This window comes from Entelurus aequoreus, linkage group LG14, assembly GCF_033978785.1.
Source record: "Entelurus aequoreus isolate RoL-2023_Sb linkage group LG14, RoL_Eaeq_v1.1, whole genome shotgun sequence".
Lineage (NCBI taxonomy): Eukaryota > Metazoa > Chordata > Actinopteri > Syngnathiformes > Syngnathidae > Entelurus > Entelurus aequoreus.
In genome coordinates this window covers 20,310,059-20,326,773 of record NC_084744.1, presented here as the reverse complement: position 1 = coordinate 20,326,773, position 16,715 = coordinate 20,310,059, and the positions used below count along the sequence as shown (strand labels likewise).

General features: G+C 40.0%; 1 protein-coding gene across 5 annotated transcripts in view; it reads left to right on the top strand.

Moving 5' to 3' along the window:
- Positions 1-1,086: 1,086 nt before the first annotated feature.
- uggt2 (UDP-glucose glycoprotein glucosyltransferase 2) overlaps positions 1,087-16,715 on the top strand; it is a 109,402-nt gene continuing 93,773 nt past the window's right edge. For 3 of the 5 annotated variants that reach the window (XM_062069173.1, XM_062069175.1, XM_062069171.1), the window contains exons 1-9: positions 1,088-1,319; positions 1,625-1,786; positions 4,517-4,599; positions 4,683-4,813; positions 7,077-7,189; positions 7,365-7,542; positions 16,093-16,189; positions 16,272-16,344; positions 16,520-16,620. In XM_062069173.1, the coding sequence (XP_061925157.1) occupies positions 1,662-1,786; positions 4,517-4,599; positions 4,683-4,813; positions 7,077-7,189; positions 7,365-7,542; positions 16,093-16,189; positions 16,272-16,344; positions 16,520-16,620 (901 nt within the window). In that variant the 5' untranslated portion in view covers positions 1,088-1,319; positions 1,625-1,661. Of the gene's footprint in view, positions 1,320-1,624; positions 1,787-4,516; positions 4,600-4,682; positions 4,814-7,076; positions 7,190-7,364; positions 7,543-16,092; positions 16,190-16,271; positions 16,345-16,519; positions 16,621-16,715 lie in introns of all 5 variants that reach the window. The other 2 variants (XM_062069172.1, XM_062069176.1) reach the window with 2 other exon arrangements.

The following is a 16,715-nucleotide window of genomic DNA, read 5'->3' as shown; positions in this document are numbered from 1 at the left end:
TATTTGTACAAACATGGTGCAAAGTAATTCATGATTTGTTAAAAAATGTTAGTGGCTAGCTAGTTAAAATGGGATATTGTGATTTCACAAGACTGTCTTGGAAGTGATCATTTGAAAATGTTCAATTTGAAAAATGTGCACTTGGAGAAAATATAAAAATAAAGTGTTGCATATTGATATTTATCTGTTTCTATATATATTTATTGTGAGAAATCATTAAGATGATCAGTGTTTCCACAAAGATAAATATCATTAATTATTGATAATAACAGAGTTAAAGGTAAATTGAGCAAATTGGCTACTTCTGGCAATTTATTTAAGTGTGTATCTAACTGGTAGCCCTTCGCATTAATCAGTACCCAAGAAGTAGCCCTTGGTTTCAAAAAGGTTGGTGACCCCTGCCATAGACTGTATGGCAGGGGTCGGGAACCTTTTTGGCTGAGAGAGCCGTGAAAGCCAAATATTTAAAAAAATACTGCCGTGAGAGCCATATATTTTTTAACACTGAATAAAACTAAATGTGTGCATTTTTAAGTAAGACCAACATTTTTAGAGAGTCTTATTATTTTTAATAACATTGTTATTCTGAAGATAACCAATAATAAATAAAATATTTCTCACCATAATGCGACTTTTTCAACAGGTGCGGTAAAAAAACGGATGGATGGATTAAAATGCATGGGAATGTTTTATATTTTGACACTGTGATTACCAGCGGAATTATTCTTTACTTATCGTGTTTAAGCAATGTCAGCTAAGATTTATGAGAGAGCCAGATGCAGTCATCAAAAGAGCCACATCTGGCTCGAGAGCCATAGGTTCCCTACCCCTGCTCTATGGTAATACTGTCCAGGCGTACCTAATGAAGTGACCTGTCAGTTGTGGTGTATAAATACTTCAAGTGGCAGAGAACACATTAGTTTGTTTAAGCGGAGTATTAATGAATCAAAAACCGCTAACCACCTGTATGAATGACGTGTTGTATTTTGGTGGAAAACACTTTTGAGCTGCAGTCCAAGGACCCTTAGCCGTCTACTAATATGCCTGATTAGATCCCTCTTTCAACAGGTTAAATATAATTATTGATATGTGTAAGTGTGTTTGATAATACATAAAGTAATATCGGACATATATCCTACCTTTTTAATATTCAATGTGTTATTGATAAAAATAGTGGTCAGAGGGAGCTAAAACTGCAGATAGACTGGCATCTCTTTCGCCTAACCGGTTGCTAGCATGCCAATGGTTGTTACTAGACGCTCAAAATAGCAACCAGAAGTCATTAGCTTAGTGTGGTGGCGGACAGCATCAATAACCTGGTGAGGGACTTATTATTTATTCCATAGTCGCTACTAGTGTCATATTGATAACGGACGTCTTGATGTTTCTAGTTAACCAGTTACACGTCTCAATGTTTAATCCTCTTGTTGTCATTTTAAACAGTTAAGCATCCAACCTATTTGTTCACATGAGTTGTACTTTCAGTTTAACAGCGCACTGTGATTACTTCCCACTTTCGCCAAATATATGAACTTTATGTAAGCCACTGAGTTGAGGCAATAACTTTCACTGCAACTACGTGGCAAGCTCTGACCGGCTTGTGCGACGCTTGCTGTCTGACCAGGTTCATGCAACTTTAGAGGATCGCATGGGAAACGAGTATGAGGAACATTATTATGCTGTCCCTGCTCCTGATCACCACGCAACACAAGGCGTCTGCATCTAAAAGTGTCACAGCAAGTCTCAAAGCCAAGTGGCAGACGACACCCTTTCTTTTGGAGACAAGGTACTGCCACACAAACATAGACTGACATGCATACATGCACTGTACCTTTACAGCATGCAGCTCTGATTGATTGATTGATTGAAAGGTTTATTAGTAGATTGCACAGTGCAGTGCATATTCCGTACAATTGACCACTAAATTGTAGATAGATATTACTTTACTGATTCCTTCAGGAGAGTTCCCTCAGGAAAATTAAAATTGGTAACACCCGAATAAGTTTTTCAACTTGTTTTTAGTCGGGGTCCACGTTAATCAATTCATGGTAAAATCAGAATAAAACAGATTTATTAACGAAGGCAATCTTCTTGATTGATTGATTGATTGATTGATACTAAATAAAACACAAAATAGTGCTCGCAAAATGCTGATGAGTGCATTTTCTTCTCCCGGTTTTGTGGGAGTTAAGATGATCAGCATATATTTTGCATATTAATGAAGACAGGGACGCAAAATGGATGTAAGTATAAGTGTAAGTAAGAATTAACACATTATTATGCCTAATTTGTTGTGATGCCCCGCTGGATGCATTAAACAATGTAAAAAGGTTTTCCAAAATAAATCAACTCAAGTTATGGAAAAAAAATGCCAACATGGCACTGTCATATTTATTATTGAAGTCACAAAGTGCGTTATTTTTTTTAACATGCCTCAAAACAGCAGCTTGGAATTTGAGACATGCTCTCCCTGAGAGAGCATGAGGAGGTTGAGGTGGGCGGGGTTTGGGGGGCGGGGTTGAGGTCGGAGGGGTAGGGGGTAGCGGAGGGTGTATATTGTAGCGTCCTGGAAGAGTTAGTGCTGCAAGGGGTTCTGGGTATTTGTTCTGTTGTGTTTATGTTGTGTTACGGTGCGGATGTTCTCCCGAAATGTGTTTGTCATTCTTGTTTGGTGTGGGTTCACAGTGTGGCGCATATTTGTAACAGCGTTAAAGTTGTTTATATGCCCACCCTCAGTGTGACCTGTGTGGCTGTTTACCAAGTATGTCTTGCATTCACTTGTGTGTGTGAAAAGCCATAGATATTATGTGATTGGGCCGGCACGCAAAGGCAGTGCCTTTAAGGTTTATTGGCGCGCTGTACTTCTCCCTACGTCCGTGTACCACTCCGTACAGCAGCGTTTTAAAAAGTTATAAATTTCACTTTTTGAAATCGATACCGATAATTTCCGATATTACATCTTAAAGCATTTATCGGCTGATATTATCGGACATCTCTAGTCTAAATGTAACAGGCCAGTGTGGCTGCGCCAGGTGTACGTTCGTAAACCTCACTCCCTGACAACTTCAAGAGTAGTGCTGGCTGCAGCCTGGGCTTTTGGCTCGGTGCTCAGCACACTCACCTCTCATGCGAACAACCAGGGTTCGCTTCCCCGTGCGGAATGGTTTAAAGGCAGGGGGCCGAACCACCTGGGTTACATAAATGCCAGCATTAAGGCTAGATTTTGGTCAACCCAAATGCACTATTGTGGTATCTCTGAATCTTAATTGTTAAAAAGCAATAACACGGGGCCTTTAAAAATGTGCAGTATCATTCAAAGTGTCACAGCAAGTCTAGAAGCCAAGTGGCAAACGACACCCTTTCTTTTGGAGACAAGGTACTGCCACTCAAACATAGACTGACATGCATACATGCACTGTACCTTTACAGCATGCAGCTCTAAACCCAGAAAAAAAAAAGATTTATTAAAGAAGGCAATCTTCTTCATTGATACAAAATAAAACACAAAATAGTGCTCGCAAAACGCTGATGAGTGCATTTTCTTCTCCCAGTTTTGTGGGAGTTAAGATGATCAGCGTATATGTTGCATATTAATGAAGACAGAGAAGCAAAATGGATGTAAGTATAGGTGTAAGTGTGACAGAGGTGTCATCCAACTAGTTATAGGTCAATGTATCATCCCAAAAGTTATGAAAAAGTTTTATGAAGGTTGAAAAGTTTTTTAGTGCCGCTTTAAATTGTCTAAATGTGGTGGCCTGCCAGTGTGGCTGCGCCAGGTGTACGTTCGTATACCTCACACCCTGACAACTTCAAGAGTAGTGCTGCCATCCAGGTTTTTGGTTCGGTCCTCAGCACATTCATCTCTCATGCAAACAACCAGGGTTCGCTTCCCTGTGCGGAATGGTTTAAAGGCAGGGGACCGAACCACCTGGGTTACATAAATGCCAGCATTAAGGCTAGATTTTGGTCAACCCAAATCCACTATTGTGGTATCTCTGAAACTTAACTGTTAAAAAGTAATAACATGGGGCCTTTAAAAATGTGCAGTATCATTTAAAGTGTCACAGCAAGTCTAAAAGCCGAGTGGCAGACTACACAAACATAGACTGACATGCATACATGCACTGTACTTTTACAGCATGCAGGTCTAAACCCAGAAGAAAAAAAAAAGATTTATTAAAGAAGGCAATCTTCTAAAAGTTATGTACCAATGTGACCTATCAGGGGGAATCATTACCTCAAGACTAGAGGTGGAAGAGAAAGAGCATGCTCCCTTTAATAGAAACAATACATCATTGTAGCTGTAAGCCATAAAGAAGCAGCATGCGTGCAACTTGACAAGCACCTCATAAGACATTTTATCCTCAGCTACCTATTTTCAGCCAGCATTAATGACATCATATATACACTGCGACCATATGCACAATGGTGTCACTTTACTTTGTCTACCAATTTCAGTTCATACTGAAATAATAAAGACATTTTGCATAGTACCGTGGAACATTTTTCTTTTCAGTGAGTTTATCGGAGAGGACAACAATGAGAAATTCTGGCAGTTTGTTGACACCGTGAAGGAGCTCACTGTGTACAAGCAAGGAGGTATGCCGTCATACACATTGCGAATGTTTCATTTATCATGTCTTTCTTGTAATCTGTCGCTCTTCTTCATTCTGCTCTACCAGAGTCTGTCCGCTCATACTACAATTTAATAATCAAGAAAGCCAACCAGTTCCTGACGGATCTTCAAGTGAGCCTGCTGAAATACGCTCTCTCTTTGCGCTTTTACTCACCAGCTGTTCACGCTTTCCAGCAGGTACGGTGTGAGTGATCACAAATTACAAATTGTGCCAAATCAAATTGGGACATTGGAATGATTTCTGTGGCAGCTCGGACTGACTAAGTTCTAAGGCGTAGCCACATAAATGATTGCAGAATAATTCATGCAATAGACACATTTACCCACATTTGTATGACAGCTATGGTGCATTACATAGTTTATGAGAAGTGGTTTTGTATGCAGCCATGAATTCATGACCCAAGGCTCTCCGCAGTCTTTTCTTACAATTGCTTTGGTGCTGCAGAGTCATTATTCCCGAAAAACACTGGGTGAAATATTCTATGTGAAATTGAACTGTTCAGCAACTATTATCTTGAATGATGCTGCAATATACTTGCCATGCTTTAAGGAGTTCAGGCATCACACACGTTGTGTAAACCATCAGATGAACAATGCCCTAGTCTGCAATGACATTTCATACATAAGTATGCTTGTATAGACATTCAGTATGTACATTCAATACTAAATAGGGATGGGCGCGTATTATTCTCATTGTGTGGAATTAAATGGTGATTTATCGCATCTTGAAGCAATTGTGGGGAAAACTATGGGTGCACTACTTGGATGTGACCAGCAGAGACGATGTTAATTTAGTTTATTCTATAGATCAGTGTTTTTCAACCTTTTTTGAGCCAAGGCACATTTTTTGCGTTCAAAAAATCCGGAGGCACACCACCAGCAGAAATCATTAAAAAAACGAAACTCAGTTGACAGTAAAAAGTCGTTGTCGCAATGGTTGGCTATGACTTTAAACCATAACCAACCATGCACCAATATAGCTCTTGTCTCAAAGTAGGTCTACTGTCATGACCTGTCACATCACGCCATGACTTATTTTGAGTTTATTGCTGTTTTCCTGTGTGTAGTGTTTTAGTTCTTGTCTTGCGCTCTTATTTTGGTGGCTTTTTGTCTTTTTTTGGTATTTTCCTGTAGCAGTTTAATGTCTTCCTTTGAGCGATATTTCCCGCATCTACTTTGTTTTAGCAATCAAGAATATTTCAGTTGTTTTAACCCTTCTTTGTGGGGACATTGTTGATTGTCATGTCATGTTCGGATGTACATTGTGGACACCGTCTTTGCTCCACAGTAAGTCTTTGCTGTCGTCCAGCATTCTGTTTTTGTTTACTTTGTAGCCAGTTCAGTTTTAGTTTCGTTCTGCATAGCCCTCCCTAAGCTTCAATGCCTTTTCTTAAGGGCTCTCACTTTTTGTTTATATTTGGTTTAAGCATTAGACACCTTTTTACCTGCACGCTGACTCCCACTGTTTCCGACATCTACAAAGCAATTAGCTTCCGTCTGCCACCTACTGATATGGAAGAGTATTACAGCACCGACACTCAACAACAACACATAATTTGCAGACTATAATTACTGGTTTGCAAAAAATACTTTTAACCCAAATAGGTGAAATTAGATGATCTCCCACGGCACACCAGACTGTAGCACAGTAGTTGAAAAACACTTCTATAGATCAGTGTTTTTCAATCTTTTTTGAGCCAAGGCACATTTTTTTCACTGAAAAAATCCAGGGGGACACTATCCCATCCTCTTCGCTATTGTTGTGTGCCAATCTTGTCACTTATTAGTTTCCTTATTATCAATCTAAGCTTAATAATACACTAAAAGAAAGCTTATTGACTTTTATTCCCACTCTTACTTTTTCCACTTCCAGTTGTCCAACACACAACACATGTCATCATATCCTGTGTCCCCCGCCCTTAAGTTCTCCTTACAATGATTCTGGTATTGCCCTGTGACCCGAGTAACCAATACATGACAGACACCATCAGCAGAAAATGTTAAAAACAAAACTCAATAGCCTATATTAACAATATAAAGTCGTTCTCATCAAATACCTGACGCAATTGTTCGATATGACTTCAAACCATAACCATCATTAATTCTCTTGTCTCAAAGTAGGCTTACAAAGCAATGAGCTACCTGTGGCCACCTACTTGTACGGAAGAGTATTACACGGTTACTCTGCTGATCTCCAGACAGCACGGACACTCTACAACGGCAGATTGTTTGCGCATTATAATTATTGGTGTGCAAAAAATATTTTTCCGACCAATTAGGTGAAATTGCATTATTTCCCACAGCACACCAAACAATATCTCACGGTACACTAGTGTGCCGTGGCACAGTGGTTGAAAAACACTGATGTAGACCATTAGGAAGATTTCAAAAAATCATCATAATAGGTCCTCTTTGAAGCAATGTGCTCTTTATTCAACAGATAGCCAGCCATGAACCTCCTCCGAAGGCCTGTACCGCCTTTGTCTCCATTCATAGTCAACATAGCTGCAACACAAAAGACATAAAGAAGCTCCTAAAGTCAGCTGCAGGCAGGTAAGTCAAGATGACACAGCCTTGCCCCTGTGTGGATCCACTCACCAGGCCAGGGCAGAAAAGTGTCAGAAGTTAATATGATATTGGAAACCTTTGTAGCTCTCACTGAATACATGTTTTTCCCTGAAAAGTAAAATGTAATTTTCTGAAAAGCCTTTTCACGCAACGCTTGCAGGCCCAAGCCGTATTTGTACAAGAGTGATCACATATATCCAGGTGCTAATAAAACAGATGTTCCCGTCGCAATCCTGTACGCCGAGATCGGAACCAAGAAGTTCAGCACCTTTCACACCGTGCTGTCAGAGAAGGCTGATGGGGGTGCTCTTACATACGTACTGCGGCATTTTGTGGCGGTGAGTAGTAGCATGAACAAAAAGTGCTGTTTTCTTTGCATTTTGTAAAATTCCTCATGGTCATTAATATTTCAGTTTCAAATGTTAATTATCGTAAAACCGTGATTGATTACTGCACTGTGAGAAGCTCAAGGTGATACTGCTCATTTCTTGGAAAAGCAGCTAGCGCACAAACACAGTTTCCTCTTTGCAAACAACTCCTATTTTCCTTTATTATTAAGAAATATGCTAGAACCTCCGACTCGAAGTCTGCTGGGACAGGCTCCAGCTAACTTGTGACCCTAGTGATAATTAGCTGTATAGATGTTACACTTTTGTTCAAAGGAGAATCCCCAAAATCTGGAGAGGCAAATATACAAAACAAGTCAATTTAAAGGGGTTGTTTGCAACATCCTGGACGAAGTGGCTGGGGAGAGGGAAGTCTGGACTTCTGTGCTTAGGCTGCTGCCCCCGCAACCCCGGCATCGGATAAGCAGTAGAAAATGGATGGATGGATGTTTGCAACATTTACACAGATGCCTAGAGGGCACCAACTTTCCAATGTATTTTACACAGTATATCCCGCCCTCTTACGGCTTCTCGTACGTAATGACGTAATTATGTATGTAAGCAACACATGCACTGACATTAGCTTTAGGTGTTGTTAGCTAATAATAGCAATTTGGGTAGCTAGCATTAGCTGTCATTGAATGTATTTTCTCTCTAACAACAACATGACTGCAAATTGTTAGTTGCTCCTAATGGTCAATGTCACAAAAGAAAGGGCCACCAGGCCCGCGGCACTCCTTCTCCTCCCAAGAGTCCGTCGTGTGTCCAGCAACAACCACCCTGTCAAGACAGGCAGTTTCCCCAAAACCCGAGATCTTGTCAATTTCATTGACAGGTAATTTATTAAATTACATTTTTTAGATTTTAGGGAACAGTGCAAAAAGAGGCAACAAAAAAGTTAAGACAAAACAAGAAGCAAGCAGGAGAGATAGGGAGAGGAAAAGAGAGCATCCGCCCTCCATGAGTGCCAGTATATGAAAAAAGAGGAGGGAGACATTGAATACCGGATGGATCTTGAGGGACTCAGGCAGTTGGAGTTGGACCGCCGTAGGTCAGACAATGCGTGTGACCAGAAATGGACCAATGAACCTGTGTTAGAGCTTCTGTGAGACAGACTGAAGAGGTACGTCTTTAGAAGATAGCCATACCTTTTGACCAGGTCTGTAGTTGGATGTGGGGCACTGCAGCGCGCGTGTTCCGCCATGCCAGACGGGCGCGGTGAAGATGGGCAGACCCTGATGGCACTGCGAACTCTGCCTCCAATGACTGGAATATAGAAGGTTGGAATTGGTAGGCCGCATTAAATGGGGAAACTCGAGTGGCTGAGCTGACGAGTGTGTTGTGGGCATACTGTAGCCATGGCAATTTGAGGGACCAGGAAGGCTGGTTGTTGGTGAAAAACGCAGCAAACTTTTGCCTCCACATCCCGATTGGCATGCTCTGTATGGCCGTTGGTCTGTGGGTGGTACCCAGAGGACAGGCAGGCGGATGCCCCCAACGCTTTACAAAATTCCTTCCAGACAGCTGAGGAGAATTGTGGACCCATGTCAGAAACTACTTCCACTGAAATACCATGCAGCCGGAAGACATGGTAGACTGGAAGGAAGCTTGGGCCGAGCGACAAAATATGACATTTTTGAGAAATGGTCTGCTAATGTGAGAATGACCGAGTTACCATTAGATGGCGGAAGTCCAGTAATGAAGTTGAATCACCAGACCAGGGTTGGGAGAGAATGGGGAGATGACGTAAAAGTCCCGCCAGAGCTTGATGTGAGGACTTGTTGCGGGCACAGACAGAGCAGGCAGCAACACATTCCTTGACATGGGTTTTCATGAAACACCAAAAAATGAATCCTCATATGGACAACTTCGAGTCTCCTCTTAACCTAACATGAATATTTTTGGAGTATCCGGAGAAAACCCGCGCACAGGGAGAGCATTGAGGGTTAGAATTGGGGGTTACATCACCAAATGATTCCAGAGCGGGGCCACCGGTGCTGCTCACTGCTCCCCTCACCTCCCGGGGGGTGGAACAAGGGGATGGGTCAAATGCAGAGAGTAATTTCACCACACCTAGTGTGTGTGTACTTTAACTTAAACATGCAAACTCCTCATAGAGATGTCCAGATTCAAACCCAGATCTCCTGACTGTGGCCTACATGCGACCCTCAATGAGGAACAATGAAATAAATTTACAGTAGCAAAAAACACAAAACGATATGCGGCAACAGCGTGTCGACTATCTTAAATATTGTGATAGTTTGCCATATCGCTATATTGGGGCGGTATGGCATAGTGGGTAGAGCGGCCGTGCCAGAAACCTGAAGGTTGCAGGTTCGCTCCCCGCCTCTTGACATCCAAATCGCTGCCGTTGTGTCCTTGGGCAGGACAGTTCACCCTTGCACCCGGTGCTGCTCACACTGGTGAATGAATGATGAATGAATGATAGGTGGTGGTCGGAGGGGCCGTAGGCGCAAACGGGCAGCCTCGCTTCCGTCAGTCTACCCCAGGGCAGCTGTGTCTACAAATGTAGCTTACCACCACCAGGTGTGAATGAATGATGGGTTCCCACTTCTCTGTGAGCGCTTTGAGTATCTAATAATAGAAAAGCGCGATATAAAATCTAATCCATTATTATTATTATTAATAATGGATTAATTAATTAATATGAATTTCCCCCAGGGATCAATAAAGTACTTTCTATTCTATTCTATTATTATATTGTCACACTCCTGACATGTACTTTGACGTGGTGGTATCAGTTTTAGTGAGTGTAATTAAAGCAAGCCAGTGGCGTCACATACTTTTTTGCCCTAAAAGGGTATTATTTTAAAGTGTGGCACTTATTTGTTTAAGTGAATGACGTACGGAGGCCACTGTCTTACTTCTTGTATAATTCACATTTCTACACCCAAAAAGAACTAATTTGCAAGTAATTTTAAACAACATTGTCTGCTATATACTATATTTATTTAGTAGCTTGTTTCATGCCTTTGGTGGCCTTGTAGACTGTCATATTTGTGAAAAGAAAGTTCCCTTTAAGATCTAAAGACTAACATTTCTTTCACACTGTTGAAGAAGTGCCAAGGGTTGCGGTAATGGTGCTGCTGAACGCCCGATGTAGGGCTGTGAATGCTTTTGTCAAAGTGTAACTAGTCCATGGGCTTTCTGTTCCCAGTGGAAAAATACTTTCTGCATTACGAGCAAACTATTACATCTGAGAGGTCATGGCTATTCACAGTTGTGGTCAACCATTTATTCAAGCCTGACTTGCAAGTGTTGTGACTGTTTTAAAAAGGCTCTGTGTAGATCAGTCAAGCGTTATGATTTATTTGATTGGACCGTAGCATCATCCACCTACACCAGACTGGGGAGTTTGCACTTTGCCCCAACACCTTGGACTAGCGTTGGGCACATACACATTGAGATCCCTCTATCACTGCTTACAGATAGTGAGATGTAGTTCATCTTTACAGAAAACACATTCATGCTGCTCTTCAGTGTTGAGATTAAATTACACTTTTTTTGGAGTGCCCAATTGGGCAAAAAATCCCCCAAACGTTCTGTTTCCAGAAAAACTCTATGTCATTTATTTGGAATAGTTGTATGTAAAATAGCATTAGTATTTGATGCAACATTGTATTTTATCTTTGGTGCTTAACAGTTATTAGCACTGAATGTATAGTACCTCAACTTCCCATTGCTGACATCATCTTGTGCTTCTTTAGACAGCAAACTAGTTGAGATGAATCAGCAATGCATCTGCTGGTAGTAGAACTAGTGTACTCCTTTCGGCCTCAGTTGCTTTAAGACACAATTAAGTCATTCTGGTATCAGTTAATCAACTACTGTAATCAAGTATTAAGCCTATCCCTACACAAATCATGTTACCAAACCACATAACATATACACACATGAACTAGGGTTACGCGATGTAGAGGATATATGTTGTAAATAATATAAATTTGACTGACAATATCGTGATATTGCATGTTGATTACACAGTCTAGTTGTGTCCCGAATATTTGACAGTGGCAAGCGAACAAAGGCATCTTCTGTAGGGGACGGCGTGGCGAAGTTGGCAGAGTGGCCGTGCCAGCAATCGGAGGGTTGCTGGTTACTGGGGTTCAAACCCCACCTTCTACCATCCTAGTCACATCCGTTCTGTCCTTGAGCAAGACACTTCACCCTTGCTCCTGATGGCTGCTCCTGATGGCTGCTGGCTAGCGCCTTGCATGGCAGCTCCCGCCATCAGTGTGTGAATGTGTGTGTGAATGGGTGAATGTGGAAATACTGTCAAAGCGCTTTGAGTACCTTGAAGGTAGAAAAGCGCTGTACAAGTATAACCCATTTATCATTTATTTATATTCTTTACAATGTAGCTGTTCTCGGTAGCGTGCTGGTGGCTAATGTCTCTCCACAGTGCAGCTTCTAAATCAGTAATCCTCGCCTCCATTGCAGCAAATAAACAACCTTTCATACAAGTAATATTGTTACTGGAAGACTAGAGGACGAGGAATAGCTGAACATGCTACACTACACACTGTAGGAGGATTCAAAAAAGCATAGCCGAAGCTAGAGCTTCTAACTGTAAACGGTGTAGGCTGAGCAATACCGACAGTAATGATACCAAGTATAGTATCACGCTATGGTCGATACTACAGTAACTAGATCCATATTTATATTATCACAAAATCGTTTTTTGTCATTTTTGTTATTGCTTACAAACTCCTGAAAAAAGAGCCAATGGTTGTTTTTGCTTTTGTTTAGTTATTTTGCACTAATCAAATTTTTTTTAAATTATAAATATTGGATTAAATATAAGGGTATGAAGAAAAACTTGAAATGTTATTTGTTAATGTTACACCGCCATCCTGTGTTTTTGTCTGATTATAATTTTTTATCAAAATTTTAATAATTCTTAATGATACAAAAAATTTGATGTTTGAACATCGGTATGGCTAATACTGCCACCGTAACAGCTTGGTATTGGATCGATACGCCAATTTGCAGTATTGCCCAAAACAAATGTAAATTAGTCGAACAATTAATGTGTAGGTGCTTATTACATTTTAGAAGAAGTGTAGATAAAACCATGTCACAACATAAAGTAACCAGATATTAACAGTAATTCAGCAAGTTGATTAATAATAGTTATGACAAAATAATACAACCAGAAATTACACAATATAACCACATAAGCCAGCAGCCAAATCAAGAGCCTTTGTAAACTGTTAAACTGAAATGTTTTTTTATGAGATCTGTATTGTTGTCACAGAAGGCTGCAATGTATATGGCAGTATAGATTTTAGATAATTTTGCCCAAGCCTAACATCAACACATATACTGTACCAATCAAAGGTTAGGTGATAGTTTCTCATTCAATGGCATGAGCAAGTGTGTCCAAACTTTGGGCTAGTACTTGACTATATCATATTGCACTAGAGATAGTTTTTCTTTGAGTTCTTCACAAAGTGTTTGCTAATGATGTGAAGTGTTTGTTCTCATTAATGTGAGATCCTACGGCATACGTCTCCTAATTATTCCAAAAGTCAGGACACAATGTCAGGAGGACTTCAGGACTGCGGAGAACGTTCACGTTTTTAAGAACAGGCTTAAGACCCACCATTTTGATTTGGCTTTTACCTAATATTTATTAATTTTATTGAAGTAATGGAGGGATGGAATTCCTACTTTACATTTTATCTTATTAGTTATGCAAACATTTATTTAGTTCTATTTATTATATATTTACTTTTTTTTAATCTTCATATGTCTTACTTGTATTTTATCCTTTTTTTTTCTACTCACGATTCTTACTATTTTACAGGTTTTATTAGTTTTACCCTCCAGAAGGAGCTATCTGCATCAGGGGTTATCGGCCGAGCTCTGGGGGCGCTTTGTATCAGCGATAATGGGGCATCTGGGTCATCAAGGTATTGTTTTTAAGTTTGTAAAGCACTTTGCGTTGCATTTCTTTTACGTGTGAAAAGCACTTTATAGATAAAGTTTAATAAGAGCGTGGTTTTAGACCCTCTCTATGCATGTGTAAAGTGCCGTAGCCTCCGAAGACCCAAACTCTTGTTTAGCATGCATTTTTAATTCATCTTTGCTATTTGGACTTTTTGGAACCCAAAGAATATAAAAACTATTAAGTGGAAAGTTGCCATCTGAACTTTTGAAAGTGTTTTTAGTAGGGGTGTTACGATTTATTTTAACGATTTGATTCAATATTTGTGGTTGCCGATACAATTCAAGGACGATATTATTTTCTTTAGAACGATACTACGAAACGATGCAGTGATTTGAAATCGATTCAGTAACTATTTAGCAAAACAAATCAAGCAGTGTCACTGTGAACTAAATAGTGGATACATGACACTGCAGGTGAAGTTTCCGATTTTCCTGTTATTTCTTGTCAGGGAATTATGTATAAATGAAATATGGCTACAAACAAGTAGGTAAACATTTAATGGCCAATTCAATCATATCTTATTTGAGAAAAGTGCAAGCAACACTTGAGGTTGAATTAACAAAAGGAAACATTCAAGCATTTTCCAATAAAAGTACAGTAACCAACATTTTAGGATTAGATTTACCTACTAGTTCCTCAACCCGTACCTGCAGTGTCTGTTCTCTGACTTGGCATCGCCAATGAAGGACAGCATCCTAGGTGTGCGGAAACATGTATGCTCCCTCATTCCTGTTGATGGTGTTGTCCCCTCGCTTCCTAATTTCAGTTGCCTCTTTGATCCATGTCTTCTATTTCTTTCTTTCTCATCAAATTACTTCTTGTGTACCGGGAGTCGGTGCGTTGCGGTAACTTGCACTACTGTCACTTACATTGTGTCTGCTGTGTATTTTGTGTTTTATAGTTGTGTTGCGGCTTTATCATTGTGTTATGAGATATTGTAATGCCCGGAGAAGTAAAGACAGTCGGAGATACACTCTCGGGCGCTTTATTAACAAGCTCAGTGAGTCAAAACACACACAACAGCTGCTGTTCGCCACAACTCTTGGTCAGACAATTAGCAAACGGACACCCAATTTCACACACAACAGCACCTTCTTTTAAAAGCACACAGACAGACATATCACAGACTTTACACCATTGTCTTGTGGTGTTTGCGTTTATGACCTTTCTCACCACCATAGACAGCCGCCATTTTTGTTGTGATGACGCCACAGACGGGGAAAAAAGAGTTAACGTTTAACATCTTTATTATTAAAAGTGCTAAAATTCCTGTCAAGTCTGCTGTTTTTATGATAAATAAATGATAAATGGGTTATACTTTTTAAGGTAGAAAAGCGCTATACAAGTATAACCCATTTATCATTTATTTATAAATCCAATGTTTTCCTTTTTGTAGTATCGATAAAATCGATCGATTACCTTTTTTTTTTAAATGATATTGGATCGATCTCTATCTGTTGGAAGGCAAACTTGCCGAGCACAGATTAATACACAGTACTTGAAATTTAGGAATATATATCGATCAATCGTTACACTCCCAGTTTTTAGCTATCTTGAATCTAACATTTGATGTGGTATACTCTTCCTCCACCACTAGTTGGCAGTATAATGTCCTCGTAAGTGGAAACCAGGGTCTCGTAGAGAAAAATGTATTGTGGTCTACACAACCAAAAATGTGATGTCCACCTATGACGCCATGTCCTAGGAGGGTAAGATAACTTCTGTTGTGAACTGGCGCTATACAAATAACATTGATTTGACTTGACTATATTCAATAAGCCAATCTTAGAATGCATCCATCCATTTTCTACCGCTTATTCCCTTCGGGGTCGCGGGGGGTGCTGGAGCCTATCTCAGCTACAATCGGGCATAAGGCGGGGTACACCCTGGACAAGTCGCCACCTCATCGCAGGGCCAACACAGATAGACAGACAACATTCACACTCACACTCACACACTAGGGCCAATTTAGTGTTGCCAATCAACCTATCCCCAGGTGCATGTTTTTGGAGGTGGGAGGAAGCTCTAGAAAATTTCCCCAGAAAGTAATTTAAAAAACAAGTTTGTATTAGATTTATTTAGCCCTGACAATGCGAAATTGTCTTTTTATATTTCTCAGTGTATCTTTTAAAGCAGACGATGTTTTTTTAATAACTGGCAAATACATATGCATACACTACTTTCGAGCCTTGAGTGTCTTATTAGCACAAACACTCTAATGCAGAAATAATTTTTATTTATCCATCAATTTCTACCGCTTGTCCCTCTCGGGGTTTGCGGAGGGGACTGGAGCCTATCCCAACTGCACTCGAGCGGAAGGCAGGGTACATTTAAAATCAACATAATTCAAAGCCAAATGATATATATTGTCTGCTGACTGGATTACTATAAGTAGGGGATTATTAGCAATTGGCTATTTGGTAATTTAAGTAACAAATGGCAAGAAAAGTTTGCATTTAAAAAACATTTATATATAATCCAGTATCATGTATTGATTTTATTGACTTTTATCACATATATTTAAACAGAACCCAAAGCAGCAGATGATGCTTTTGTCTGGCTATGGCGTGGAGTTAGCCATCAAAAGCACAGAATACAAAGCAGTCGACGACACCAAAGTCAAAGGTCAGTCTGCAATTTTTTGAGTATTCATGTATTTAACAATGTGCTGTGTTCCAGGTAATTAAACATGTGTATTTTTTTGTAGACTCCAAGACAATCATTAATGCAGAGGATGATGAAAATGATGAAGTCCAAGGATTCTTTTTTGGAACGTTAAAGTAAAAATCTTAACCTTTTTGCTTGTAAAATGTAACTGCAAAACTAAATATTGGTAACGATTTTTCTGCAACTCATATACTGGTGCTCAGTGGATGATGGTATACCTAATCCTATTGATTTAGCCAGTGAGTGTGAAAAATGAAAATGCAATTTATATATTTTATCTCTGTCAAGGAACTTTCACCCTGATCTCCAAGATCAGCTTGGTGAACTTCGCAAGCATCTTGTGGATAGCACCAATGACATGGCCCCTCTCAAAGTGTGGGAGCTACAAGGTATACTGACTAATTTTGAGTTGGAATCTCACGCAAAAACTCCCATAACTCACGTAATCCATATTGCTACTGTACAATTTTGACACCATTGTTTG